This window comes from Hypomesus transpacificus, chromosome 3 (assembly GCF_021917145.1).
Source record: "Hypomesus transpacificus isolate Combined female chromosome 3, fHypTra1, whole genome shotgun sequence".
Taxonomy (NCBI): Eukaryota; Metazoa; Chordata; class Actinopteri; order Osmeriformes; family Osmeridae; genus Hypomesus; species Hypomesus transpacificus.
The window spans coordinates 5,681,014-5,707,871 of NC_061062.1; the positions used below are offsets into that span (position 1 = coordinate 5,681,014).

At 49.5% G+C, this 26,858-nt stretch overlaps 1 protein-coding gene across 2 annotated transcripts; it reads left to right on the forward strand.

Annotated features, from left to right (window-relative positions):
* The first annotated feature begins 510 nt into the window (after positions 1-510).
* On the forward strand, positions 511-25,693 carry trim9 (tripartite motif containing 9). 2 transcript variants are annotated; one of them, XM_047046349.1, is made up of 11 exons: positions 511-1,492; positions 9,311-9,406; positions 11,675-11,797; positions 16,869-16,979; positions 17,573-17,726; positions 17,857-18,002; positions 19,944-20,082; positions 20,882-20,920; positions 21,631-21,934; positions 22,159-22,321; positions 23,268-25,693. In XM_047046349.1, the coding sequence occupies exons 1-11, from the start codon at positions 656-658 to the stop codon at positions 23,343-23,345; spliced, it is 2,190 nt and encodes a 729-aa protein (XP_046902305.1). In that variant the 5' UTR covers positions 511-655; the 3' UTR covers positions 23,346-25,693. The 2 variants fall into 2 exon arrangements, with proteins under 2 accessions (XP_046902305.1, XP_046902314.1); XM_047046358.1 differs by lacking the exon at positions 20,882-20,920.
* The last annotated feature ends 1,165 nt before the right edge of the window (positions 25,694-26,858 follow it).

Genomic DNA, 26,858 nt, shown 5'->3' on the forward strand with positions numbered 1-26,858 from the left:
ATCCAGCCTTTCCATTTCTTAATGGTGGGTGTATGCAAGGGGGCTCTTTCCTTTGTTTTCTACAGCAAGGTGTTGCATTTCATGGTTTAGAGTTTAATGGAAATGCAAACATTTTCTGTGGTATTTTCTGTGGTAGCCTACAGAAGACCTGCCATTGGGTCAAATAGTCATAGTCCAACAATAACAAAATGATAAAACTTGCAGGGTTAGATTAACAAATGATGGGCGTAAAAAGAATCACATCGTCAATTTACTGGAGTAAATTTCCGCTTTCATGAAGTCCGTGTTTGATCTAGGCTAATCAATATGTTGCGCCTCGTGAACGATATTATTATTCAACGCCTCTGAGCATTGTTGAGATCTGACTGGCCTAAAACGATGGGTTGACAGTTTCCTTGTCCAATAGCAGAATGGATTTACCGGCATTTATGAAACTGTTTGTCTATTGGCTGACGGTGCGTCGTCTTGCTTCTCCTGCCTCGTTCTGTGTCGATGTCTGTCCTTCCAAGGTTGTATTCGCACTTGTAGACGCAGCAGGGAAACATCTATCGGTGCTCCTAATTAGCTTGTTTTGATTCAGCCTCATTAGGCTACACCATTCTACATAATTATTTTCTAACCGGTTGCAGACATTAATCTAAGAAGAGAATCAGCCATGGATGAAATGGATGAAGAATTGAAATGTCCTGTCTGCGGATCTTTTTTCCGGGAGCCGATCATACTGCCGTGTTCCCATAACATTTGCTTGGCTTGTGCTCGGAATATCTTAGTGCAGACCCCCGATGCCGAATCTCCTCAGAGCAGTCGTGCCTCCGGCTCCGGGGTCTCTGACTATGATTACCTTGACCTGGATAAAATGAGTCTGTATAGCGAAGCGGACAGTGGATACGGCTCGTATGGGGGGTTCGTTAGTGCTCCGACTACCCCCTGCCAGAAATCCCCAAACGGGGTCCGTGTTTTCCCCCCCGCGGTCCCACAACCCCCTCCGCAACACCACTTGCTCCAACACCCCGGATCCCTTCCTCCTATCCCCCGCAATTCCTGCATCACCTGCCCGCAATGCCATCGTAGCCTAATTCTGGATGACAGGGGGCTCCGCGGTTTCCCCAAGAACCGGGTGCTGGAAGGGGTGGTCGATCGGTACCAGCAGAGTAAAGCAGCGGCGCTGAAGTGTCAACTGTGTGAGAAGAGTCCCAAAGAGGCCACCGTGATGTGTGAGCAGTGCGACGTGTTCTACTGTGATCCATGTCGCTTAAGGTGCCATCCTCCCCGTGGCCCACTTGCCAAACACCGCCTGGTACCACCAGCGCAGGGCCGGATAAGCCGTCGGACGAGTCCCCGAAAGATTTCCACTTGTACAGAACACGAACTCGAAAATCTAAGCATGTACTGTGTCCAGTGTAAGATGCCAGTTTGTTACCAGTGTTTGGAGGAAGGAAAACACGGAACACATGAAGTGAAGGCTCTAGGAGCCATGTGGAAACTGCACAAGGTAAAGTAGGTTTTTAAAAAGTGCGCATTCGATGTATGCATCAAACTGACCTACGTATTGGAGGCTGTTTGTCCGTTAGAGGAGATTAACTGATAAACTGTCAAGTCTACTTGTAAGTGAGACTTAACTGCATTACATTTGTCAAGGAGAAGATACGCAAAACGCCGGCGGGACCATGTCTCCAGTGCGTAATAAGTTGTCACAGTAACGTGCAGAGGCGCGCAGAAGTGTAGGATTTCTCGTTGAAATTCAGTCCACGAAGAAAGCCAAGTACACGCTGCCTGCACCCAGCTGTAGATCTGAACTGAAGCCTAACCTCAGTCTGTACTGGACTATCAGGAAGCTATCATTTACAGCAGCCCAAACATGTTAAAGGAATCCCTATCTGTGCTCTACTTAGTATTGGGCTCAGTAGTACTTGACATGAATGAGGCCGTCGTCTATTTAGGGAGTGTGTAAACCTATGTCATTCTCCATTCTGTTCTCAGCTGTTTTGAATGGCATCAAATGCACACAGCTGACCATGTGTTTATTGAATTTCCAATTGGTACAATCACACACACACATTATCTCATGAAGATTGGAAGAGAAAGGCTTTTCCATAACTCACATGCTCTTAGATATGTCACCTCTCTCTCCTTCTTTCTCTCTCCATCTCTTTCTGTCTATCTCACTTTCTCTGTCACGCTCTCTCACACACACACACCACAAATCCATTTGAAGTTGATGACTTTCATCTATCTCTAACTGATCTTGACATGGCTGTCAAAGCTTCAGTCTCTCTGCTTGTGATGGACAGGACATAGAAGATGGCCTATTTCTACTCTACAATACAGCTCATATCTGTACCATTCAAATCTATATACATGTTTTATATCTGTTCTACACATATCAATAGAGTTCTTCTTTCTTTTGTTATAGAGACAGGACCATTCCTGTTGGTGTTGTTGTGAAAGAGAAAGGACAGATCTTGTTCCTGTTTTTCTAGAGTCAGAGAATGCAGAGTCATACCTGATGCCATAGCAACCACATCTCTCAGATGTACCAAGGTACCAAGATCAGATCTCCAGGGGAGTTCATCCCAGCTGCTTGTCAGCATTCCCTCCATTCCTGTGTGTGTGTGTGTGCGCGCGTGTGAGTATATCTGCATTCGCACGTGTGTATTTGTGTGCGGGGGGCATTAGCGTGTGTAGATATGTGGTGATTCACATCATTGGTCCTCCCTTCACGTTCCATGTATGTCATTAGCTGTCTGGTGTCTATGATTCCTCTGGCAGGCTCTCAGGCAGTGCCATCTTAACCGTGTCTCAACCACGCCACTAAATCAATTTCATGTCTCCAAAGTCAATTTCGGTCATGAGAGGCAAGTGGAAATGTGAGGGACTCGGTGTGTGTTCATCAGAGGGGAACCCCACTCCACACACCCCATACACACCCTACCCACTCCACACACCCCATACACACCCTACCCACTCCACACACCCCATACACACCCTACCCACTCCACACACCCCATACACACCCTACCCACTCCACACACCCCATACACACCCTACCCACTCCACACACCCCATACACACCCTACCCACTCCACACACCCCATACACACCCTACCCACTCCACACACCCCATACACACCCTACCCACTCCACACACCCCATACACACCCTACCCACTCCACACACCCCATACACACCCTACCCACTCCACACACCCCATACACACCCTACCCACTCCACACACCCCATACACACCCTACCCACTCCACACACCCCATACACACCCTACCCACTCCACACACCCCATACACACCCTACCCACTCCACACACCCCATACACACCCTACCCACTCCACACACCCCATACACACCCTACCCACTCCACACACCCCATACACACCCTACCCACTCCACACACCCCATACACACTCTACCCACTCCACACACCCCATACACACCCTACCCACTCCACACACCCCATACACACCCTACCCACTCCACACACCCCATACACACCCTACCCACTCCACACACCCCATACACACCCTACCCACTCCACACACCCGTGTCAGTCTCCCTGTCTGTGCTTTATGTGGCGTCTGGCTGAGATGGTTAAGACATTAGGTGGAGGAGATGCAGAGTCAGTTAAAGCTCTGAGCATGGCTCTGAGGATCAGCAGGGTCGCAGTCGCGCAGGTCGGCGAACAGAAACTGGGTCGCGGGGGGGGGGGGGCTCATTTAGTTTGGCTTCAATTACAGACGATTAATAAGACAGATTAGCCACTTACTGTCTTCCCAGAGTCAGAGGGAGGCCTGGGAGAGGTTTCTGGGTCTTAACCCAGTCGACCTTCTCCATTTTATCCCTCTCAGGAAACAGCTTCCGAGCTCTGTCATTTGGAGAATTTGCCGGAGACTCTCCTCCCACTGGCGGCCTCATCTGTCACTCTTTCATGTTGCTGTGTGTTTGATCTGCCCCCCTCCACACCCACCCATCCCCGAGAAAGATCACTGATCCCAGAATCATCCAGACACCCTGGGCCCATCCGAGATACCGTGCCGCCCCGACGCACACACACAAACACTCTCTCACACACACACAGACAAGCCAAAGTGCCCCACATCCAAAAGTATGTAATGAGGAGAGACGCAGAGATACAGGGAGTGTGTGAGCCTCCCCCTCAGTGCTGCTGTGGCGTCTGGCACGGGCCTCGGAGGGGCCGGGAGCAGATCCTCTGTGGAAGGAGGCGATGGGACATGCTGCTGCCGGCATCCTGTCTGCCCAGTATGGAGGGGGAAGCCCTGCCGAGGCAGACAGACCCTGAAGGATCCCCAGCCTTCGTCCTCCCCTGCCTCCACAGCCTCATCCCCAGCCTTGCGTCCTCCCCTGCCTCCACAGCCTCATCCCCAGCCTCCTCCACAGTGGGTGATGGGATTGACTGTCAGTCTTCCTCCTTTGAACCCTCCTGCCCTCCTACAGTGTGGATGTGCTGAAGAACTGAAATACGAGCAGTAGGATTCACACAGGATACCCCTTTTTGGGGTCGCATTAGGGTTGTGGCGGCCATTTTCATTTCCTTTCATTTGACGTTCTTGAGCCATACATAGAGACCTACTTAGAGACCTACTTACAAATATACATGGAGACCTGCATAGCGACCCGCATAGAAAGCTACGTAGAAACCTTTTCATAGACCTTCATAGAGACCTGCATACTTGTTGAGACCTGCAGACCGTTGAGACCTACATTATTCACAGTGTCTCAGTCAGTACACAGAAATAGTACTGTCCTTCAGGCTAGGAAACTAGTTATCATATTGGTAAAGACAGGGACCTGTTTGATTGCTACGGATTGTTAGTGGCCTGCTCCAGTGATGAGGAGGAAGAGAAGAAGAGAATGTAGTTATTCAGAGAGGGTAAGATGTCTCACACCATGTCAAGAGATTAACGGTATGAGAGAGAGAGAGAGAGAGAGAGAGAGAGAGAGAGAGAGAGAGAGAGAGAGAGAGAGAGAGAGAGAGAGAGAGAGAGAGAGAGAGAGAGAGAGAGTGAGAGAGAACGAGAACGAGAAAAAAACAAGTGTAACTGTGTGCAGTTGTTAGGAGGGTAGAGAAACACAGCAAACGTTCTATCATCATCAGAGCATCACAATCCCGACCTCTGCACTTGACCAAAGTCCGCTACCGCAACGTTGGCTAATACTGTCAGAGCAGCTGAATGCTCCAGCTTGCTGAAGGCCAGTGAGAGGTGGAGTGAGCAGAATGTAACCGACCTCGAGCCTGTGGGCAGTCCTGGGGGCCCAGAGACTTCACGGTGTTCAGAAGTTGAGTTGGAATGCTGGTAGGACCCTGCTGCAAAACTGGGACGCCATATCCAAAACAATGTTGTGGCATGATGCTACAAGGGGCTGCCATCACGAGCCTTGTCTTAACATCGCCACCATCGCCACCATCTTCATCGTTTTTGACAGAGTCATCCTCCTCATTTATTGTCATGACCACCTGTGTGAGTGGGGAGTGTGTGAGTGTGTGCATGTGTGTGTGTTGGCACGTGTGTAACGTTCGTGATCTTGGTCTGCCGGGGGTCTTAAAGGATCTCTTATGCGATTACAGTCAGCTTAGGGAACTTTCTCCCAGTCAGTTCTGGGAATCTTCTTGAATGGGCTCCAAGCTACAGTCTCCATGACTTCCGTCCTCATAGCAACCACATGTCTGCTCTGTCTGTCTGTGTCTGTCTCTTGGCCTCTCTTTAGTCCTTTCTTTCTCTTTGTCTCTTTCCTGTCATTCTCCCTCTCTCTGCCTGTGCACACCAGGTAAACAGACCCCGTCATGGCCGCCAATGTTCACCAGAAGAGCAGAGCTCTGTCCCAGTTCTCGCTCCTCTGCCCCAGGTGCCTGTCCATCACCTGGCTCCCTCAACATGTTGCTTTCTGATGTGAGCACTCGTCATGAGTGTTTCGCTTTCCGTGCGTATTGTTAATGATTCCAACGTGCATTATTGATTTATACCGGATGAAAACAGATAAATAATGCATTAGTCACACGGGGATTGTATGTTGGAGAGGGTTCCAAAGGGCCTTGTTGAACTTCAAGTATCAAAGCGGGCTGAATCTTGGGTGATCTGGTGCATTTTTATCATGTCAGCTTTCTCAATTCGTTAACAAGAAAAGGCTTCCCTGAACAGCAAAAGGACTGTTGAAGTATAAATATTTCAAACAGTTTTGTCTCTGGGTAGCGGAGTGTGCAAACAGCCAGCAGCCATCACAGTGATGTAGTGTCCTCCTCCTTGGTAACAAACTCAAGTGTTTAAAAACACCTTACATTTCATTAACTAGTCCACACACCAAAACAAATTAGTTTTGAATGTTAGAATGTTCTGGTTAAGCACCAAGAGTCTCTTCACCTGCTGGAAGCGCAGTAGAGAGTACGGAAAGGATTGAAAAAGAAAAGTTTCTGAGGGTGTATTTTCTTCCCTCTCAAAGGTAGTTTTTGGAAAATAGGTCATGAGAGTGCGAAGGCTATCTTTGCCCTGGAACTGTTGTACTCCAGCGTGCTGACTAAAACCCAGGCATTAGACACCGTCATGCTTAATGAGTTCACAGAGCAGACACAATTTGACTAATCCTCGCGGGGCTTTTGGGTGACGTTCCACCTATTTCTCCCTCTCTCTACCGTCCTTGCGCTGTATAACAGCCTACACTTCCTGTTTGGAGTTTTTAAGCCGAAGGGATCTGTGACAGCTCTTGACAGTGTCACTGCTCTGTGACAGATCGGCTTGTTCTCTCCTCTGCAGCCAGCACATGAAACATGCAGGATGACCCTCCGGTCCCGGACTGAATTATTCATGGGGAGCACATGTTTTCACTCATCTTAATTACAACGTGCACCCCCCCCTCCACCCCCCCCACCCCCCCCCCCACTCCCCAAACCCAAACAGTAGGGACATCCTCCGGCCCCCACTGTAGAACCCTGATTGGGTTCCATTCCAAACATTCCAAAACCCCCATCAGCACCCTAATGTTCTGTAGTCTTCAAAATGCTTTTAAATCTAACATTTTCCTGGCGGAGATATCTCTTCTCCCGACTCAAGACAGACGGAGCAGGGATCCCAAGAAAGCATAGATCCCAGAGGACAGTGGCGAGCCCATTACTCACGCTCACGCATTCCCCCGAAATGAAATAAAAATGCAAATTCTGAAGGTTTGTGAGATGAAACCTTGTGTACGATAAACCACGACTAATTCCCTTGATGAATCACTTTCTGAAGAGGCTTTAAGTTCTTCAGTGAAGCCCTATCGTAAGTCATGGTTGATCTCTTGGTGTGAAGTGGAAGCTTACCTTGCCACCTCCTTCCTCCTCCCCCTCCCCAGCGCCTCCTTCCTCCTCCCCCTCCCCAGCGCCTCCTTCCTCCCCCCGTTATCTCCTCCCTCTCCCCATTATCTCCTCCCTCTCCCATTTATCTCCTCCCTCTCTCTCCACCCCAGCACCTCCTTCCCCATCTCCCTAACACTTCCTTCCTCAAACCCCTCCCCCTCCCCTCCTACCCCTCCCCAGCACCAGTCCACCCATGTGGGTAGACTGAGGGCTGCGTGGACCTCATGTTCATGGTGGCTCTGCCTCTCTCTCCCCAAGCTAACAGGACTCATCAGCAGTGAAAACCAACCATGGGGCTTTAGCTTGCACGGCACGTTTTGACCAGGAGTCTGTCGGCAGTCTCTCTGACAGACACTGCGGAAAAACGCCTCCAGACAATCAAACACGTTCAATTTCAGCACTTTGTCAGAGAGGCTCTGCCCTATCGATGAACACAGAGACCGTTAACAAGGCAAGAGCATCCTGAACGACCCACCAGGGTTCAGAGAAGGAGAGAGGGAGGGAGATAGCGGGGGTGAGATGAGAGAGAGAGAGAGACAGCAGGGGAGAGCGAAGGAGAGAGAGACAGAGAAGGGTGAGAGGGAGAGGGAGATGGAGATAGGGGGAAATGAGGACGGCGTGGAGAAGATGAAACGTGTATGAAAGAGAGAGGGATGAAAGGAAAGGTGGGCTGATGGATGATGTGTCTGTGAGGAAGCAGCGATAAGGAGCAGAGAGAATGTGTTGAGGGGGGATAGTGAGATTGACAGGATCTCTAAACCAGCTTGGCTGCTTGGTGATCCGCTTGAAAGAGACTTGATTGATTTGCAGAACTGGGACAAAGAGACTCTCTGAAAATGCCCTCTCCAGATTTAAGCCCACAAAAAGGATTTTCACTGGCCATTCTCTGTGCAGGGTTCATGTTATGGAATGTCTTCATCATTAACTGTTCTATAATTGGGGATGCAGAGTATTGGAATGCGAGTCCCAAGTTGCCATACAGGAAGTTGTACAGACTTGAGGTATAAGTTTACTCTTTGCTCAGCTGTCGTTGAGAACAAACCCATAGTGCAGTGGGGTCACGCTCAGCAGCTGTTGTCAGGGTTACCCAAATCCTGGGGTTAAAGGTCATAGCCTGGCCCCTGTAGACAGCCTGACAGGATCTTCTCAGAGTCTGGTTGACACAGAGCTGTGCGATACTCTGCCTTCTTTTCTCAGGGTTCCTCTCCAGCTAGTCACTCGTTTGAGGCAGAAACTAGGTATTTTTTTCTGGCTGAAGTAGATCCCCCGTTTTCCGCCTAAGTTCTCCCAGAAGACCACAAGCTTCTCACTTGGCGATTTTCCCATCCACTCAACCGGACTGGGGCTCCCAGCGCTTTGTGAGGAGGTCACAGCTTCGGCCTTGACCTCGACGTTCACACAACCCTGCTTCACACACTCCTCCTCCCCGCTGTCCAAACACGGACGTGAGTGAGTCAGCACGACGAGCGCTGCTGGTATTTCCTGTTATCTGCAGGAAGTGGAGCCTATTAGGACACTCTTCTCAGGTCACCCCCCCACCCTCCCATGTGGAATCAAGGGGGTGGGACGCTTGTAGGAATAACAATAAAAATGCTGTGAGCTACAAAATCTTGTATTCTGACCTCCATGAAGATGATTATATTGCTTTGTGTGATGAATGTGTGCTGACTATCATGGAAAGTAAGTACGTAGGCTTGTGCTAGTCCAGAACCCTCTCTGTTTACCCTCAGGTGTCGCAGCAGCTCTGGGAAATGTTTTATTCAAACACAGAACAACACTCATTACTTATGGGAACCCACAACAGGGGTTCCCTGCCAAGCCAAGGGCCCCGTGTCTCCTTACCCCTTTACCCCTCGTTAACGATGCCGTTGTCGACCCACAGATTCTTGGTGTCGTGTCCGACTGTCTCTTTAACCAGGTATCTAACCCTGGTTCTCCTCTTCTCTGAAGGGCCAGCTCTCCCAGGCTCTCAACATCCTGTCGGACCGGGCCACAGAGGCCAAGGAGTTCCTGGTGCAGCTGAGGAACATGGTGCAGCACATCCAGGTACAACTCCTTCCCCCTCCATCCACTCCATCGTCACCCTCCTCCCTCCCTCATCTGTCCCCTGCTCCATCATCCTCCTCCATCCACTCCTCCATACTGTCCTTCCCTTCTCCCTCTCCATCACCCCCCTCCAGCCTCTTTACCCTTCTTCATGGTACTGTAGCAGTGACTCTTAGCTATCTGGCTTGCCATCCCATCCCAGTCATTCTCAGCCTAGCTTCACCCCGATGAACCCCTGCTCTTCCCCGAGGCTGAACATTACCCACCACTTGCACACTGCTGCTGAGGCAGACAGAGACAGACTTGTCCCCCCCCCCCTACACACACACACACACACACATTGCTGCAGAGAGAGACAGAAATAGATACACATGTCCAGCACACACTGAGGCATCAGTCGTCATGTAAATTGTCTCTCAAGCCTCTGTTACGCTTGTAGAGGACACGTCAGGATTCCCAAAGCCACTGTAATGATTTCAAAACCCAACATGGCTCCAGTGCACTGCAGAGGCACGCAGCAATGGAGCTGTAGATAAACCGGTAAACAGACTGGGGGCAGGCCGTGTGGCGAAGTTTTCCTTCAGACAGCCTGTTCCACAGAGAGGAGTTAAGCCCATGCTCCGATTACGAGGGGGGAGGGGGGAGGGGGATTAGATGTCCGTGCTGATTGGTCTCTTCTCACACAGCCAGCCGATGCTCCCGGGCGACCCTTAGTGACCTCAGGGTGGGGAACATTGAAGGTGAGGTCTTCTTCACCTGCTGGAGGAGGAGAGGAGGAGGAGGAGGAGAGGAGGACAGATAGGTGGGACAGTCCAATCCGATTGCGTTTCACTTGTAGAGATTTATCAACCCGTGTCACAAAGGGCTTCACCCATCGATGTCACCAACTAAGACCCAAGCTGAAGAATATTATATGTGATTATATGTGAAATGTGATTCATGTGGGCCTTTTATGGACAGACACCCCCAGATCAGCACTTATGTCCAACTTCAACCCTCAAAAGAAGTCAAGGAAAAACTTGTCACATCTCAGAGAGCAGACCAATCTGCCCCATCAGCATGTTTAGGGTTAAACATGGAGACATGGAGGATGGAGGCTCCCAACACCGCCAGAGACCTGGCCGGCCCTGGTGTTAGTCTCCTCCCTCATGGCAACAGATGACTCCAAACAAACCAGAAGTGGATTTTGAGGGACGCTTGTGCCTATTTTGGAAGGTTAAGAGTAAAATTGGATTTTATTTCAGACCATGAATACCTAACAGCACAAATATATCAACAAACACCATGCCTCTGATGTTCCTATCCCAGAGTTCAGTCACAATGTTCTTATTGGCTTCTCATGCGGTCACGCCCCGATCTTATTGGCTTCTCATGCGTTCACGCCCTGATCTTATTGGCTCGTTGTGCTTAGCATGGCTGTCCGTATCAGCTCTGTCATGGCAGCTAGTCACCATTCATTAAACGAGTCATCAAGTCAACAAACATATTTCAATATTTCTAAGCTTTGAATTTCAGTTGGAGTAACTCAAATGTGAACTTTACACAATCAAAATAGTGTCCGTTCATTCTTACGGACTTTGATGAGTGGCTGGCTCATGTCTGTGATGTGAATGACCTCCTCTCCAGAACCACACCCTGAATTCCTCATGTAGTATGCAGTCTTACAACCGACACTGCACATGCATGGATATCAGTATTCGCTTTCTGGCCTTTCAGTAATCCTCTTTCACCTGATGTTAGTGAGGATCCCTGAGGCACTGAACCACTCTGTCTGCCTGTCTGCCTGTCTGCCTGTCTGCCTGCCTGTCTGCCTGTCTGCCTGTCTGCCTGTCTGTCTGTCTGTCTGTCTGCCTGTCTGCCGGTCTGTCTGCCTGTCTGTCTGTCTGCCTGTCTGCCTGTCTGTCTGTCTGTCTGTCTGTCTGTCTGTCTGTCTGTCTGTCTGTCTGTCTGCCTGTCTGCCGGTCTGTCTGTCTGTCTGCCTGTCTGCCGGTCTGCCTGTCTCTGTAGACATTGAGAGTTTATCCTTACCTGCATGTGCATGTGCATTTGTTTCCAAATGATAGTTAGACACCAATCATCCTCCTGTGTGTGCATGTCTCTCTGTCCAGTTTATCTATCTGTCTGTCTCTCTCTGTCTCGAAATCAGCCTGTCTGTCTATATATCAGTCTAGCTGTCTGTCTGTCTCTCCGTCTCTGTCAGTGTATCAGTCTGTGTGTGTGTGTGTGTGTGTGTGCTGCGGTCCCAGCCCCTGTGTGTTTGTCTCTCAGGAGAACGGGGTGGAGTTCGAGGCGTGTCTGGTGGCGCAGTGTGACGCCCTCATCGACGCGCTGAACCGCCGCAAGGCCCAGCTGCTCTCCCGGGTCAACAACGAGCACGAGCACAAGCTGAAGGTGAGTGGCTGGGAGAGAGCGGGCGGCGGCCATGTTGAAAAGACACTCTCCTGAAACGCCTGTGAAACGGTCCTGAAACAGCTGTCCAACGAGCTTCAGACTTCAGGGACAACATATTGTTTTAAGCTCATGAATTCTGCAGTGTTTGGACCATGGATACATCTTGTTTCAAACAATGGATCCTAGAAAACATTTTTGCAGGATATTCCGACAGAAGACCAGACCGATGTCTCGATCAAGGTGGTGTTGCTTACTGTACCAGAATTTAGCCACAGCTGTTTTCCACTCCAGCTAGTGTAGGAGTGTCACCAGAGGACAGATACAGTGTCCTGCTGCCTTCCTGTACGCCATCCAATTTCATACATGAGTGCTCTTTGAAATTACGGCTCACACGTGTGGGTGGTGAGAGAAACAGCATGTTCATGTGTTCGTGTGGATGTTCTGGACACACATGCACTCACACACACGAGCCCACACGTACTCACACATGCTCACAACACACGCCCACCCACACTTATAGTATACTCACACACACACTCACCTGCGCACTCACGCACTCGCTCACCCACGCACTCACACACTCAAGCATGCATATTGTTTTACAAAATGAAGCAAGTGGGTGTATGTACTTCTTCTTCAGTAAGCGATGGCTTTTTTGAGGCAGGAGCCAGCAACGCCATGAATCATGCCTGCAGACAGCGATGAGCAACGCTGAACAAAGATATTCTACACACACACACACAGAAGACATTCCACACACACAAACACACACACACCCAGGCTTCTTTCTGTTCATGCCCCTGCAGACTATGTTCTATACTGTTGAACAAGTCTGGGTCCTTTCAGGCCAAGGCTGTAAGGCTTCATCTAACCTGAAATGGCTTGGCTCCTCACTGTATCCACACACACACACACTCACACACACGTACACACCACGACAGGGTGTCGTGTGCTTCATTAGCGCCTGACTGCTGTACAGTTCGCACACTCACTAATCTGGATGGAGTGCAGATTTGTATGCAATCTATCACATTGATTACACGAGGGAAAGCACTCCGGGTATATCGGCTTCTCAATGCAGTTGTCGGATCGAAGCACAAGTACATATCTGTTCGTTAAACGTAATGTGCTTCTGCGTCGTCCTACCCAGACATGGATTTCTAATTCCAGTTGAATAGAGATGAATTGCTAGCTGCATGTTGGTGTTGTTGTGTAACATCTCACAACACATTCGGAGACAAGCCTCCGGATCGCAGGGCAGGGCTACGCTGGGCTGGCATTGATCCTCTTTCTCAGCTAGCCTCCTCTCCTCTGTTCCTCTTCTCTCTTTTGGTCTCCTTCATCTCCCCCCGTCTCTCCTCTTCTCTCCTCCTCGCCACTGTTTCTCTCCCCTGTTCCTCTCCTCCGGTCCCCAATACAGGACCACTGATACCAGAGGCCTGTCTCCATGGTGACCAGGCGGGAACGTGTCAAGCTTGTTCTCGGGTGCCGTGCGGAGGCGCGAGCCATCAGGAAAATGAGTCAGGTTCCTTTTTTCCCCCTCGTCGAGACAGAGACAGCAGCCTGTTTAGTTTAGAAGACAGAAGAACAGGCGGCCCGCAGCTTGTCAAGCCGAGAAATTTATGAAAACCTTCGAACGGGTGCCCCTCTCTCCCCACAATCCAGCCTCCCTTTATTGAATCACTCACACACATTGCCACGCTAAGATTGCTTGGCCGCCGTCCAGCCAGACCCTGTAGACGCAGTGAAGCAGCTGTCCTGATGCAGACCTTGTGCTCCGCAGCACCTGGCAGAGGGCACGCATACTCCTCGTAGGGAGCAGCGATTGGAGGAACAAACCCGTGGCCACACCTCCTACAGTCCGCTGTGCTTGTGCCGGCCACCCAACACCCTGCCAGGATCGAGCTCCGTCATTCCACCTCACTCTCCTCCCCCGACTCACCCCCTCCCCCCCCCCATACTTCCTCTCATCCCTCCCTGGCCCCGCCCCACACCCAGGGAAACACCACGAAAGGTGATCTGTGAACGGTGCAGGAGGACTACAAACGACCTCACGTCTTCAGGGGAACAGCAGGCGCGCCAGGGAGACGGCTCGTTCTTGCGGCGCGAGGGTCGGGCATCGTTGTCATCGGCCGCCAGGGGATGTTGATGATGATCAGAAGCAATGAGCGTTTTCCACCAATCCCTGTTGAGCAGAAAGGCCAGCATGTGCAGCAACATCTCTCCCTGTCTGCTTGGCCTCCTTGGGATACCGGGGGTCTGCCTTCTGAAAAGAATCAAACCGGCATGTTTACATTTTCGTCAGTGTAGACGTCTGTGTCGGACGGGTATTTCAGAGGACTTTCGTCTTGTCTTGGTAACAACAGCCACTGTATCATAGCGTCCAGGCCATAGACTCTCTTACCAGCCTCTCTTACCAGCCTCTCTTACCAGCCTCTCTTACCAGCCTCATCAGACTTTCATATTCAGCATCTCCAAGGCATTATAGAGAGGTATATAGGTGTAAAGATTGATAGTGATGGAGAGAAAGAGATGTAAAGAGAAAGACAGGTGAGAGAGAGAGAGAAAGAGAGAGAGAGAGACCCATACCTGGACTGGAGCCAGCGCTGCCGAGAAGTTGTTTCAGAGACTGCAGCTCTACCCTCCTGAGCCCTGAGTGTCGCAGTGGACTAATAACTGCAACCAAGAGCGAGAGATGGTTGTGGTGGTGGTGGTGGGGGGGGGGGGGGGGGGGGGGTGGCAAAGCAATTACAGAGATACTGAATACACAACACCCTGCAGAACCATGAACGCATGGGCCCGGTCTGATACTGGTTCATGCTGCTCACACGATGAAACCCTTGCAAGCTGTTTTGACTGCTAAACACCGACCATTCCAGACTGTCGACAAGCAGTGCTGCTGTTTTAGAACTCTTCGCTTCTTATTCTTGATCTTCTGCTGTACTTTCTACATTGCATTGGTCTGTGTATGTCCCTTTGGTTTAAAGGGTCTGCTAAATGAATAAGATGTAAATGGACTGGCTGGGTGTAGAGAGGGAGCACTCTCTCTGTGACTCACTGGTCACCATCACTATGTGAAGAGTTGGCTACCTGGTCGAAGGTTAGAGGACATCGTCGTGTGAACATAGAACCGTGCGTTTGTTCATCTCTTCTTTGACACGTATGAGAGATGCGAGTCAGAGTGTCCATCCCAGCCATTGCTCTTCATTGTTCTACCAATGTTTTTCTGTAGTTCTACATTGTTCTGCTATTGTTCCAGCCATCCAACTCTCTTCTCTGGACTAGGTTAGGGTTCCCAGTGGGCCAGGGTGGTTTGTCACCCTGCCTCGCCCAGAGTGTTTCCTAGATGACCAGCTCCTTCCCTTATCCTGCTTCCCTCTCCTGTCTCCTCCGTCATCTCCTTTTCTACACCCTCTCCTCTCTTTCCTCCCTCTTCCTCTCCGTCCTCTCCTCCCCCTGTCCCTCCTCCGTCTTTTTTCTCCTCCCTCTGCAGAAACTATGGCCCACTTAAATAGTTCAGTCCCCTTCCTTTACCCTCCACCAGCTCCCCATCTGCCTTTCTCCTTCTGTCTTCATCAATCTCTCTCTCTCTCTCTCTATTTATGTCTCTCTCTCTTCCTTTTTTCTCTTGTTCTGTTTCTCTGTCTCTCTCTCTCTCTCTCAGTCCAAGTTATCATATCCTGTTCAAACTGAATTTCCTCCTTAGTGGTCAACTCAGATGAATGACTGTGCCCCACACTCATCATCTACAGATCAGCTGGAGGGGGTTGGAGGGTGACACACATATCTCTGTCTCCAGCAGAGGGGAGATGTCTGCCTAAAGGACTGGGATGCAGAGGGCTCAAAACTGCCCGGTCAGCAGATCACTGGGTAGATCCTGGGGAAGGAGAGGATGAGGAGGCAAAGAGGAGGAGGAGAAAAAGGAAAGAGAGGAGGAGGGTGTGGGGGGAGATCGTAGAGGGTTTGGCCGTTTGGTTCAAACAGACAGCGCCTGAGTGGAGATCTGGATGGGAGCCAGCCCACTGCAGGGGTGCTGACAGGCTGGGCCAGAACCACACAGACTCAGTCCCTATCAACACAGCCCTGGGGGAGCCGGGTCACCACCACCACCCTCGCCATGGTTCTCATTACAGCGTGTTTTTATGGATTTGTCCACATACAGTGGGCCTTCTCCAGTGTTTGTGCCATCTACCAATAGGCTACTGGGCAGGAGTCCTAACACGTTGGTGCTCTGACTGGACTTGCATATCCTTTGTGACTCAAAAAGTTGACACATTTGGAACGTTTATGGAGTCAATACGTAGGGCTTGAATTGAAACACACCGTGGAGTCTGTAAAAACTGTGGTGAGAATGTGACGTCCCTCTGGATACATAATGAACCCCGACCAAACCTTGTCTATATGTACGGTAGGATCCCAACTCTCTACCAGCAACCCATCTGCCTTTATCCTTCTGTGTCTCTCTGTCTCTTTCAGTCTCTCTCTCTCTTTTATCCTCTCTCTCGCTTTCACTCTGCATCTCTCTCTCTCTCTTTCTTTTCTCTCTTTCCTCTTTCTGTCTTTCGATCTTTCTCTCTCTGTCCGCACAGTCTGTAAAAGCAGCAGTGAGATTGTGCCGTCCCCCTGGTTACATAATGAACCAGTAGGATTCAGCCTGGTCTCTGGCAGTATGTGCTGTGATAACGTGTGGGTGTGAATGCCCCAGCATTGCTGTGACGGCCAGCCTAACCTAATTATCCCTTCTGTTCCCGCCCAATTCATCTTGAAGAACTGTTTAGGGTTCTGTTGTTTTCCTTCTTCTCCCCAGCCCAGAAACCGTGGTGATGGAAGCAGGGAAGTCGCTGTTACCTTGCAACCCCTAGTCCAGAAATGTTATTTCGATGTGTTGATGAGAGAGGAGTCGGACATCAGTTGAATGGGGACGAGTCAGCCATAGTGGCTGAGAGGAGTTGGGCTTAGATCTCTTGTAATTCTCTCCGCTCTTCGAACATCCCTATCCCTCCTCCTCTCTTCTAACGTCTCTCCCCTTCCTTCTCTGCTACACATCCTTCTCCCCCCCCCTCTCCCCCAGGTGGTGAGGGACCAGATCTCCCACTGCACGGTGAAGCTCCGCCAGACCACGGGTCTGATGGAGTACTGTCTGGAGGTCATCAAGGAGAACGACCCCAGCGGCTTCCTGCAGGTCAGGGAACACCCGCACCTGCCCAGCTACTCTCCTCCTCACGTCCTCCTCACCCACCAAAGATATCCTCCTCCGCATGCATGTGACTGTGTGTGTGTGTGTGGGACTGTGACTGTGCACTTTTGTGAATGATGTTGGGTCTGTGTGTGTGTGTGTGTGTGTGTGTGTGTGTGTGTGTGTGTGTGTGTGTGTGTGTGTGTGTGTGTGTGTGTGTGTGTGTGTGTGTGAGTGACTGTGCACTTTTGTGAATGAGGTTGGGTCTGTGTGTTTGTGCATGACTGTGTGTGTGTGTGCGTGTGTGTGTATGTGTGTGTGTGTTTGTGTGTGTGTGTGTGTGTGACATACCTGATCATATCTGATGGTGCTGGGACACAGGCCTGTGGCTAGATCAGCGAAGCTAACATGATTTCATGCTTGTTTAAGCTTCCAAGCTCAGCCAGGAATGTAGAATGTAGAAGCTGTCTTTTCCCTCTGTCAGACAGAGATGTGAATGAGATAAGATTGTCATCTGACTCCAGTACCTTCTCCTTATTCCCTCTCGCTCCCCCACTCATCTTTCCTCCTCCTTACACCCTCCCCCGCCCCCCTCCCAGATCTCGGACGCTCTGATTCGCAGGGTGCACATGACGGAGGGCCAGTGGGGCAAGGGCACGCTGACCCCCAGGATGACCAGTGACTTTGACCTCACCCTGGACAGCAGCCCCCTTCTTCAGACCATCCACCAGCTGGACTTTGTCCAGATGAAAGGTAGAGGGTGTGTGAATGTGTGTGTGAGGGGGGGGGGGTGTGTGTGTGTATGTATTTGTGTACGTGTATTAATGTGTGTGTGAGTGTATTAGTAGGTGTGTGTGTTGATCTGTCCCGTCTCCCTCCTCAGTCCCAGCTGCCCCTATGCTCCAGCTGGAGGAATGCTGCACTCAGAACAACAGCGCCACGTTGTCATGGAAACAGCCACCTCTCTCCACCATCGCCGTGGAAGGATACATCCTCGAGCTGGACGACGGCAACGGAGGCCAGTTCAGGGTATGAGTCCTCCCCCAACACACACTTCCTGTCTGCTGCCACGGAGACCACGCTGGGAACCAATCACCTCCAGAGCCCGGGCAGCGTTCATGTCATAGGCTGCATTTGCATGTCAAAGCAACAACGTAAAACCCAGACAGGGTTCCATGCAGCAGCCTTCACCTGGTCCACAACAGTGACCTTCTTTGTTGGAGCTGTGCACACAAAGATGCCTTCATTGGGTGCTGGGGGGGGGGGGGGGGGGGGGGGGGGGGGGGGGGGCAGTGTGTTTTGGGGGGGGGGGGGGGGGGGGGCGCAGTGCAGCTAGGAGAACTTGAAAGCCAAGCATTGTTGTTTAGTCCCATGATCCAGGGTGATGGGGGACGGGGGGCGGGGACAGTGTGGTGTGGTGTTAAGTAGATATAGCACTGCTATGCAGAGCTCTGATTGACCGCGGTGGGGTCATGTGACAGGCGGGGTATTGAATGGCGTTGGTGTCAGGAGGAGAGGGCCCTGGGATCCAGCTGACAGCTGTGGAGGGCCCACAGGAAGTCAGCTCCCAATATCAAACTGGAAACATGGTCCCACAGGAAGTCAGCTCCCAATATGAAACTACAAACATGGTCCCACAGGAAGTCAGCTCCCAATATGAAACTACAAACATGGTCCCACAGGAAGTCAGCTCCCAACATCAAACTACAAACATGGTCCCACAGGAAGTCCATTCTCAACATCAAACCTGCAGTCATCTAGCCTCCAAGCCTCGCCAGAAGAGAATGAGGTAGCTGTAACTGATACCATGGAGGCTCCCAGCTCTCCATTCACAGGCTCCACACTTGGCTGGGGTATCTGGAGTGGGGGGGGGGGGCAGACGATGACCTTGTTTGGAGCCAGCTCGACCCTGACTTTAGTTACGCTACGATAAGCAGCCTGGCTCCTTCTTCGCCACGCCTCTCAGTGTCCCCGTGGGTGAGACCCTGTCAGTTTCACCTCTCCATCTTAATTACCCCCCACTTCGCACGGGGGGGGTAGTTCACTCGCAGCGCCACATGCCCAGAACGGCTCCCTGGGTGCTAATTGGTGAGGAGCATGTGCCAAATGCTTGTCGTCGTGTCGCTGCGGCGCGGCTTCCAGCTTCTTTGGCCGTCTGCGGTTTGCCGGCACTGACGGGTGCGGAACAGCTCCCTGTCAGCACACATGGAGGAGAGCTCCTTCAGACTCCTCTTCCTGAGCTAGAGGGATGTGAGGTACACACACACACACACACAAGAACACACAGTAGCTTGGAGCAAATCGAAATCATGTTTGTGTAGCTCTGTCTACGAGGGCCTCACAGCTGGTCATGTCACTGTGGGTACAGCTCAGTGGTAGAGCATTTGACTTCAGATCAAAAGATGCCAGTTTCATATCCCCTCATGTACGCTGGTTTGGATCTTAGCGTCTGCTAAATGAACACCTTGCCTCACATTAACGCCCAAGGTCCGAGAGGAGTCCCACCTCATACAGTGGCGGATCCATCCATCTCCAGTGATATTATCATTCATTGTGATAGCATTTCTTCCAGGACTCAGATGATGAACAAACATCTCCAGACTAATATGGTGAAGGCAGGAAGTGGGTGGAGGCTTCCTTTGCTCTGTGACCAACACAGGATTACCAGTGCGTCAGCTAGCTCTACACTGAACTCAGACCCTGGGTCTATATAAAGTTTTTTTGTGGGCTGTTTGTATAGAACGTTCTAGCGTACTAACTCTTATATCCCTGCTGTAACCCAGCGGGATCTTCTCTCGGAATAGATCAAACACTTCGTTTTTTGTTTGGTGCTAAAGAACATCCTTCCAGAACTCTTTCATCCGTGCATTTGGCGAGGGGGTTCTGCTGCGATCTCCGCGACGACGCCTGTTCCGAGGTGAGCTTGCGCTGTGCTGACAGCGCTTCCTGTGGTGTCATGTGTCTTGACAGGAAGTGTACGTGGGGACGGAGACCATGTGTACTGTGGACGGGCTGCACTTCAACAGCACCTACAAGTCTAGGGTGAAGGCCTACAACGACAGCGGCGTGGGCCAGTACAGCAAAACCCTGGTCATGCAGACCTCAGAGAGTGAGTGGTCCTTCTGTGACTCGGTGTCCACATCACCCAGAGAGCAGCCTACGTACGCCACACACTGCATACAGCCCTGCCTGTCTGTTTTCACCTCTAGATAGCTCATAGGGAACGTGGAAAAATATCAAGTTGTGTGCTTGTTTCTCCACGTTTCCTGTGAAAGACGTACCCTCCAAAAAGTGAAGGATTGTATTTTGTGTAAATAAAATGTAAAAAATGTGACTGATTTCAATAAGTGCAACAAACCAAATTGTTCCAAATGTACTAAACACAATTGGAAGAATTTGGTTGGAACAGAACATCATTGTTGGACTTTATTAGATTGTTCACATGAAAGTTTGTCATAGGATGAAAATATGAGCAAACAAGGCCTCACTTTTTTGACTGTGCTGTTGTTCAAAATGCCACTCTGCTTGGATAGGGAAGCTTGTGTCATTCGGGAGACCTGGCAGCCCTTCAGTCTTCTGCCATACCAGAACAACTGCTATTAGATGCAGCACTGTATCTCTAAGGAGAAGTTGAACTTTTAAACACGTTTATAGGAGGTTTGGACTTGAAAGCTGAGGAGTAGCTGTCCAGGAAAATGCTCTGATCTTCCCCGTTGTGTTTTAGCCAGCTTCCCTGATCAAAAGTGCTTCTCTTTCATCCCCACCTCTCCCCTTCACAACCTTCCCCCATTTGCTTCCCACCTCGTCCTCCTCCCCCTTCTCTTACTCCCTCCCTCTCTTACTCCCCCCCTCTCTTCCCTCTTTCTCTCTTTTGCTGCATCCATCTCTCCCTGTATTTCACATTTCAGCTGGACTTCCTCCATGTGATATTCCGACTCTAGCTACAGGTATGGAGGGGCCACTTCAACCCTGTGACTGCTGAACGTCTCCTCTCCTATAGCTCAGTCTCAGTCGCAGCAGACGACTTCAGAGATGTCACCTCCATAAGATGGACCAAGGAGCGGGCAGTGAGCTAGAATAGTTTGATGTGTGGCTACAGACAAGTCTACGAAACTTCAATTTGAAGCCAAAAATCCATCCAGAAATCATTTTTATATGACTTAATACTTCATGTGAATTAAATGATACCAACTATCTATGTACCCAGATAGCAAGTGCCCTCTCCTTCATCCTCACGCACTCTCTGCTTGCATGTAGTGACTCACCATGTTGTCAACGTGTTACATAATATATATCTACTGTTCCAGACCTCTGCGTGTAGTCCAGGAGCCCATCTCACCCCTCACTCCACAGTGTAGACCCACCTCACCTGACCCATCTTGTGAAATCTTTCAGAAATGTAGTATATTCATAATGTCAACCAATGTGTTTGCCAGTGCTTATGTGCTTGATATGATTATGAGTGTCTCCACATGCACACGGATTCATTCGTGACACTGTAAATCGTCTCGGATCATTCTCAATGGTGTTTACACTTTCGTAGTTTCTCTTCCCCCGCACTATACAGCCATGTTCACAGCATGATTTGGTTCACACCCTTTGACCTGTGGCTCAGAAGAGGAAGCTAACCCCGGCTCCTGTGTTTCCCGTACTGCAGTCGCCTGGTTCACCTTTGACCCCGCCTCCGCCCACCCCGACATCATCTTCTCCAACGACAACCTGACGGTAACATGCAACAGCTACGACGACAGGGTTGTCATGGGCAACTGCAGCTTCTCCCGGGGCGTCCACTACTGGGAGATGACGGTGGATCGCTACGACAACCACCCGGACCCTGCCTTCGGTGTTGCGTGCGGCGACGTCCTGAAGGATGTGATGCTGGGGAAGGATGACAAGGCCTGGGCAATGTACGTGGACAACAACCGCTCCTGGTTCATGCACAATAACTCCCACACCAACAGGTATGACATTATCACATGTGCTGCTGCTAAGGGGTGTTGGAACGGATTCAATAGGAGGCTGTGTGTTTGAGACTAAATGAAGTATTTAATAGTGTAGAGTTTTGCTGTTTCTCCCTTAAGACTTAAAATTATGTTTATATGTGTACGTGTGTGTATACCTGTGTGTGTGTGTGTATGTTTTTGTGTGTATATGTTTGTGCGTGCGTGCGTGTGTGTGTATGTAGAACGGACGGGGGCATCGGTAAGGGCTCCACAGTGGGGGTGCTACTGGACTTCACCAGGGGCATCCTCATCTTCCTCATCAACGATGAGCAGCAGGGGCCAGTGGCCTTCGAGGCCCTGGAGGGACAGTACTTCCCCGCCATCAGCCTCAACCGCAACGTCCAGGTAACACAGACTAACCAGCTAGCCCCGACCAGCTAGCCCCGACCAGCTAGCCCCGACCAGCTAGCCCCGACCAGCTAGCCCCGACCAGCTAGCCCGGACCAGCTAGCCCGGACCAGCTAACCCGACCAGCTAGCCTGGACCAGCTAACCCGACCAGCTAGCCCCGACCAGCTAGCCCCGACCAGCTAGCCCCGACCAGCTAGCCCCGACCTAGATGCAACAGCAAAACCTAGACACAACCTAGACAGAACATCACCACATTTTAGAGTTTGGTCCTCTCTGTGTGCAATATTAGCTGTGGACTTGTCTTTGTGGTGTGAGTGTGCCATGTCCAGGCATCTTTGAGTCGTGTTCCAGGTGTTATCACTAATCAGGACCCCTTCCTGCCACACCTGCCTGCTCCTGCTTTTGACCATGGGTGACTTTACAAACATAACTAAGAACTTCACATATTCTTCTTTATATAGCTATACCACTGGAAATCTAGCCCTTGTGGCATGGACTTATACTGAGGAGAGAGTTGAGCTAATTCAACACACTAGCCTCAACAGATTGTAGGAAGAACACCACTAGCCCTGTCCCTAACTGTCTGTCAGAGTCAAGGTTGTGGCCTCAAGTCCCTCGGGGACCCAGAGAGAAAGGTCTACAGAGGTTAACTACACTGCAGAGTTGATTAATATTCATAAAGTTATGATCCCTGTGGAGAGAGGACTCATTAGCATTCAGCTCCACAGCTAATGACAAGCTTGCTGATGCCTTGTGACTGCAGGAGGGGTTGTGGGGCCTTGCAGTATCATCAGAGAACATTGCCACCTGGCGGTCACATAATGCAACTGACACACTTTTTTGTTCTTTTTGTATAAGTATTCAATTAAATTCACTTTCTAAATGCATTTAAAAAAACATAGTGAAGGTGATCTTGGTCTTCTTCTTCTTCTGCCTGTCAGGTGACCCTGCACACTGGACTTCCCATCCCTGACTTCTACACCCCTGGAGAAGCAGACCCTACTGGCTCAGTGTGTTAGGCAGCAGGACAGCTCTCCCTTGTACAGTCTCGCCCAGAAAACCACCCCGTTCACCTCCCCTCTCTTGCCCTGCTCTCTGCTCCCCATGCCGGACGTCACGGCCCCAACAGACTCCTGCTCCACCATGCTTGTGTAACCCCACCACGTTTGGACTTCCACACAAGTGGAACTCTGGTTGTGTTTGTCATCTCTACATCTCACACTATACAGCCGGTTGGAAACAGTCAACCAATACAACCTTTGTGGTCATCAAGACTTATTTTCTCTACTAGCTTTGCTGAGGGTATTATGGGATGTCAGCCATGCTTCTGTATAGCTCAGTGGTAGAGCATTGGACTGCAGATGTAGAGTGCAAATCCGCCCCTGTTCATTATGTTGCATAAAAACGAACAACGACACATTACATTCCTCTCTGGATACCATTGGAAAAAAGGAAATGTGTAGGAAAAGCGTTGCCACCAGGGGGCAGTAATGTGTGTGGTTTGACTACAAGGAGTCGTCTGAGGGCAGAAAGGGTACCTGGGATGTCACGTCAACTGTTACATTTCCCACATAAATACCCTTTAAAACACACCCATATACACGTACACAACAATAAATAATTGTTGACACATAAACCTTAAGCGTAAGTGACAGTGCACTGCTGCCTGAGCAGGGGGAGCACTGGGAACACAACATGGCTCTGTGTCACTGCTAATGAGGAGTGGTGGACAGCTGCCACGAACCCTGACAGGAAGCCCTGGACGCTCAGCTGTGTTGCTCTGTATTTCCCTCAATGTAAACGAGATGCAGTCAGTGGCTTGGCTTGTGTGAATCTTATCTAGTTTGGATAACTGCAGTTTACTTCAATACCCAGCTGGAAGCCAGCCTGTATTCAGCCTGTTCTCCTTCCCTGCAGCTCTTAGAGAATGCCTTCCTTCTGCTACAACTATTACACAGCTAATGCTGCTCAAACTGCTACTCATGAATGTGAACTGAAGGAGATACATGACAATGAAGACGGTTGGTGTCACACAGGCTATTAAAATAAGGTGCTACTGCAACTTGCTCAATAACATCTCTCATACTATAGGTGACTGAGTCTTGGTAGTTTTGTATGACTGTCCATGCCCTCTAATGTAAGGAGATGTATGAAGAAATACAATTTATTATTGACGTACCGATCATCTTTGTTGTGACTTTTACACGATAGGTCATTGTTGTTTTTCACCCTAAGAATGGATCATGCCAACAGGGGAAGGAAGTGACCCCTTAACAATTGTTGTCAGTAATGCAAACACCCTCAAGATGTTTTTGGTGCGTGATCTGAAACTGTACGGTTGTAACTTTAAAGTGAAGGTTTCTGACCCATTGACATCCTCCAGAAGAACTCAGACCTATTGTATCGTCAAGGTGCTATCCTGTGGGTGTGCCTTTCATCTGCAACCTGGAAACATTATAGCCATCACACCATCAATACAAGATCTGTGATGCTGGACTTAAAGCCCATTGCAATATATATTTTCATAAAAGCTAAGTACACTGTGTGTTTGATGATAGAATTCCCTGGTTGTGAATTGGCGTATTGGCTTAAGCACAGTATTTTGAAAGAACACAACGATCAGGTTTTCACTCAGTGGGCATCGTCTTTGGGTGCCGCATCTCAGACATCCTAATTGGTTGTTGTTTTTGCGTGGTTGTGTTTGTTTCCATTTTGCTGGCCGATCATGGTGAATGGAGACTCTGTGCCCAGAATACCACCAGACCCTTAGAGGTCGCTGGGCAAATACTGAGAGTTCATTCAGCCAGACCAAATGAAACCCATAACAGCCATTACAGTTTAGTTTTACATAACTAATCCCAAAATGTGTTCTTGGGTAATTGTATAAAAATTGTATATCTATCATATTTGAAACCACGTAATACTTTTACATTTGATTTTCTTAAACCTTTATGGTTATGGTTGCAGTATAGCAACCATGGTTATAGTCAAGTGACTGAATGGAATTCCTCACACATGGTTTTACAATAAAGTTTTATTCAAGGCAACATGCAACACTGACAAGGTATACTGTACAGTACATGTGTTTGGAGGGCTACTCGGCTGTGTTGTAACTCCAAAGTGAATATTTCTGCCCTGCTTTACAGATAAGTTAAATGTTCTAAATATAATTTATTATATTATTACACGTGTTTCACATATATTCATGTGGATTGAGATTATAAGTATTGTTATAATGACCCACATATACTTATGATTATTGTTATTATCATTATTACGAAAATAGTTGTTATTGCTCTCATTCAACTTGACTTATTGAGCTCTTTGTGTTTTCTGTATTTGTGAATATTCAATAAATTCTAGATGTTCAAAATGTTTCAATATTTTTTTTCTGAAAGTCTGTAAGTGGAAAAAGACAGAACACACATTCCGCAGACACCAATGTACTAAAGCCAGCATCAGTATTAGGAAATAAGCGTTAATAGCGCTCTGAATCCTTCTACTTATTTATTTACTGTTGTCCATTGGTCATGACTGATGACCCTAAAACAGTTGCTCCGTCATCACTGCATTATCTCCATTGGCTAAATGCCTATTTTGACCTTTGAACCCAGCACCAGTCACCTTGAATGTAATGGGGTTATCCTACTACCAAATATTGTATATGCCAAAATTGTCAGGATGACATTCCACAACCAGCATGATCTATCTATTGACCGAGGAGGCGCCTTATGCTGAAATAGTAACGTGTAACATGCAGTGTAACGTGCCCGTGAGCAACTGCGCCACATATGCTTACGCAGTAAAAATGTTGACACCAAATCATCGATCATAAAGCAATTGCTTTATGATTGATGCTTGATTGATGATTGACCCGTTACGTTGCCACCCTTCATAGCGAAGCCAGCGGTGTGTCCAGACATTTTTGATAGGGGTGGCACCAGGGGTGGCCCGCCTCTGACTGGGCATATAGCCAATCATATATTGGGGTGGCCAATCAGATTTCAGGGGTGGCCCGTGCCACCCTAGGCCACTCCCTGAACGCGCCCCTGAGCGAAGCACCACTATAATTAAACCCATTGAAATTCCGTGGCCTGATATGGACCCAGTAGGCTAGTCTTTGTGCTTTCAAATGTAACGTATATTTAATCATCCTTCAAAATAGGCTACACCTACTAATCACACAATCAACATTATTTTATCAACCCATTTCTGACTTGATTCAATTGTGTTCTGGGCAAGCATTTCTAAGTATAGGTCTATAAGAGTAAAATGGCCCCAAGCCAAATTTAGTTGACCTGATGCGACCTGCCTGTGCAGGGCATTTGACCCCGAATATTTTAAACATGGCAGCGGCCGTACTATCCGTCGGCGATAGACCACGATAGTCCCGCCCTTTCATCAAATAATTGATGATAGCTAAAATGTTTGGGCTTGTAGTGGTTGCTTACTTCCAATCAGAGCACAGATGTTTCAAAACTCCTGCACAACAGCCTATAGGCATGTGGCACAAAAGTGACGAGCATGTCATC

Coding starts and splice junctions, on each gene's coding strand:
- trim9 (XM_047046349.1), top strand. CDS start 656: ATGGATGAAATGGATGAAGAATTGAAATGTCCTGTCTGCGGATCTTTT. Junction 21,935..22,158: donor AATAACTCCCACACCAACAG/GTATGACATTAT, acceptor GTGTGTATGTAG/AACGGACGGGGGCATCGGTA. Junction 22,322..23,267: donor GCCTCAACCGCAACGTCCAG/GTAACACAGACT, acceptor TCTGCCTGTCAG/GTGACCCTGCACACTGGACT.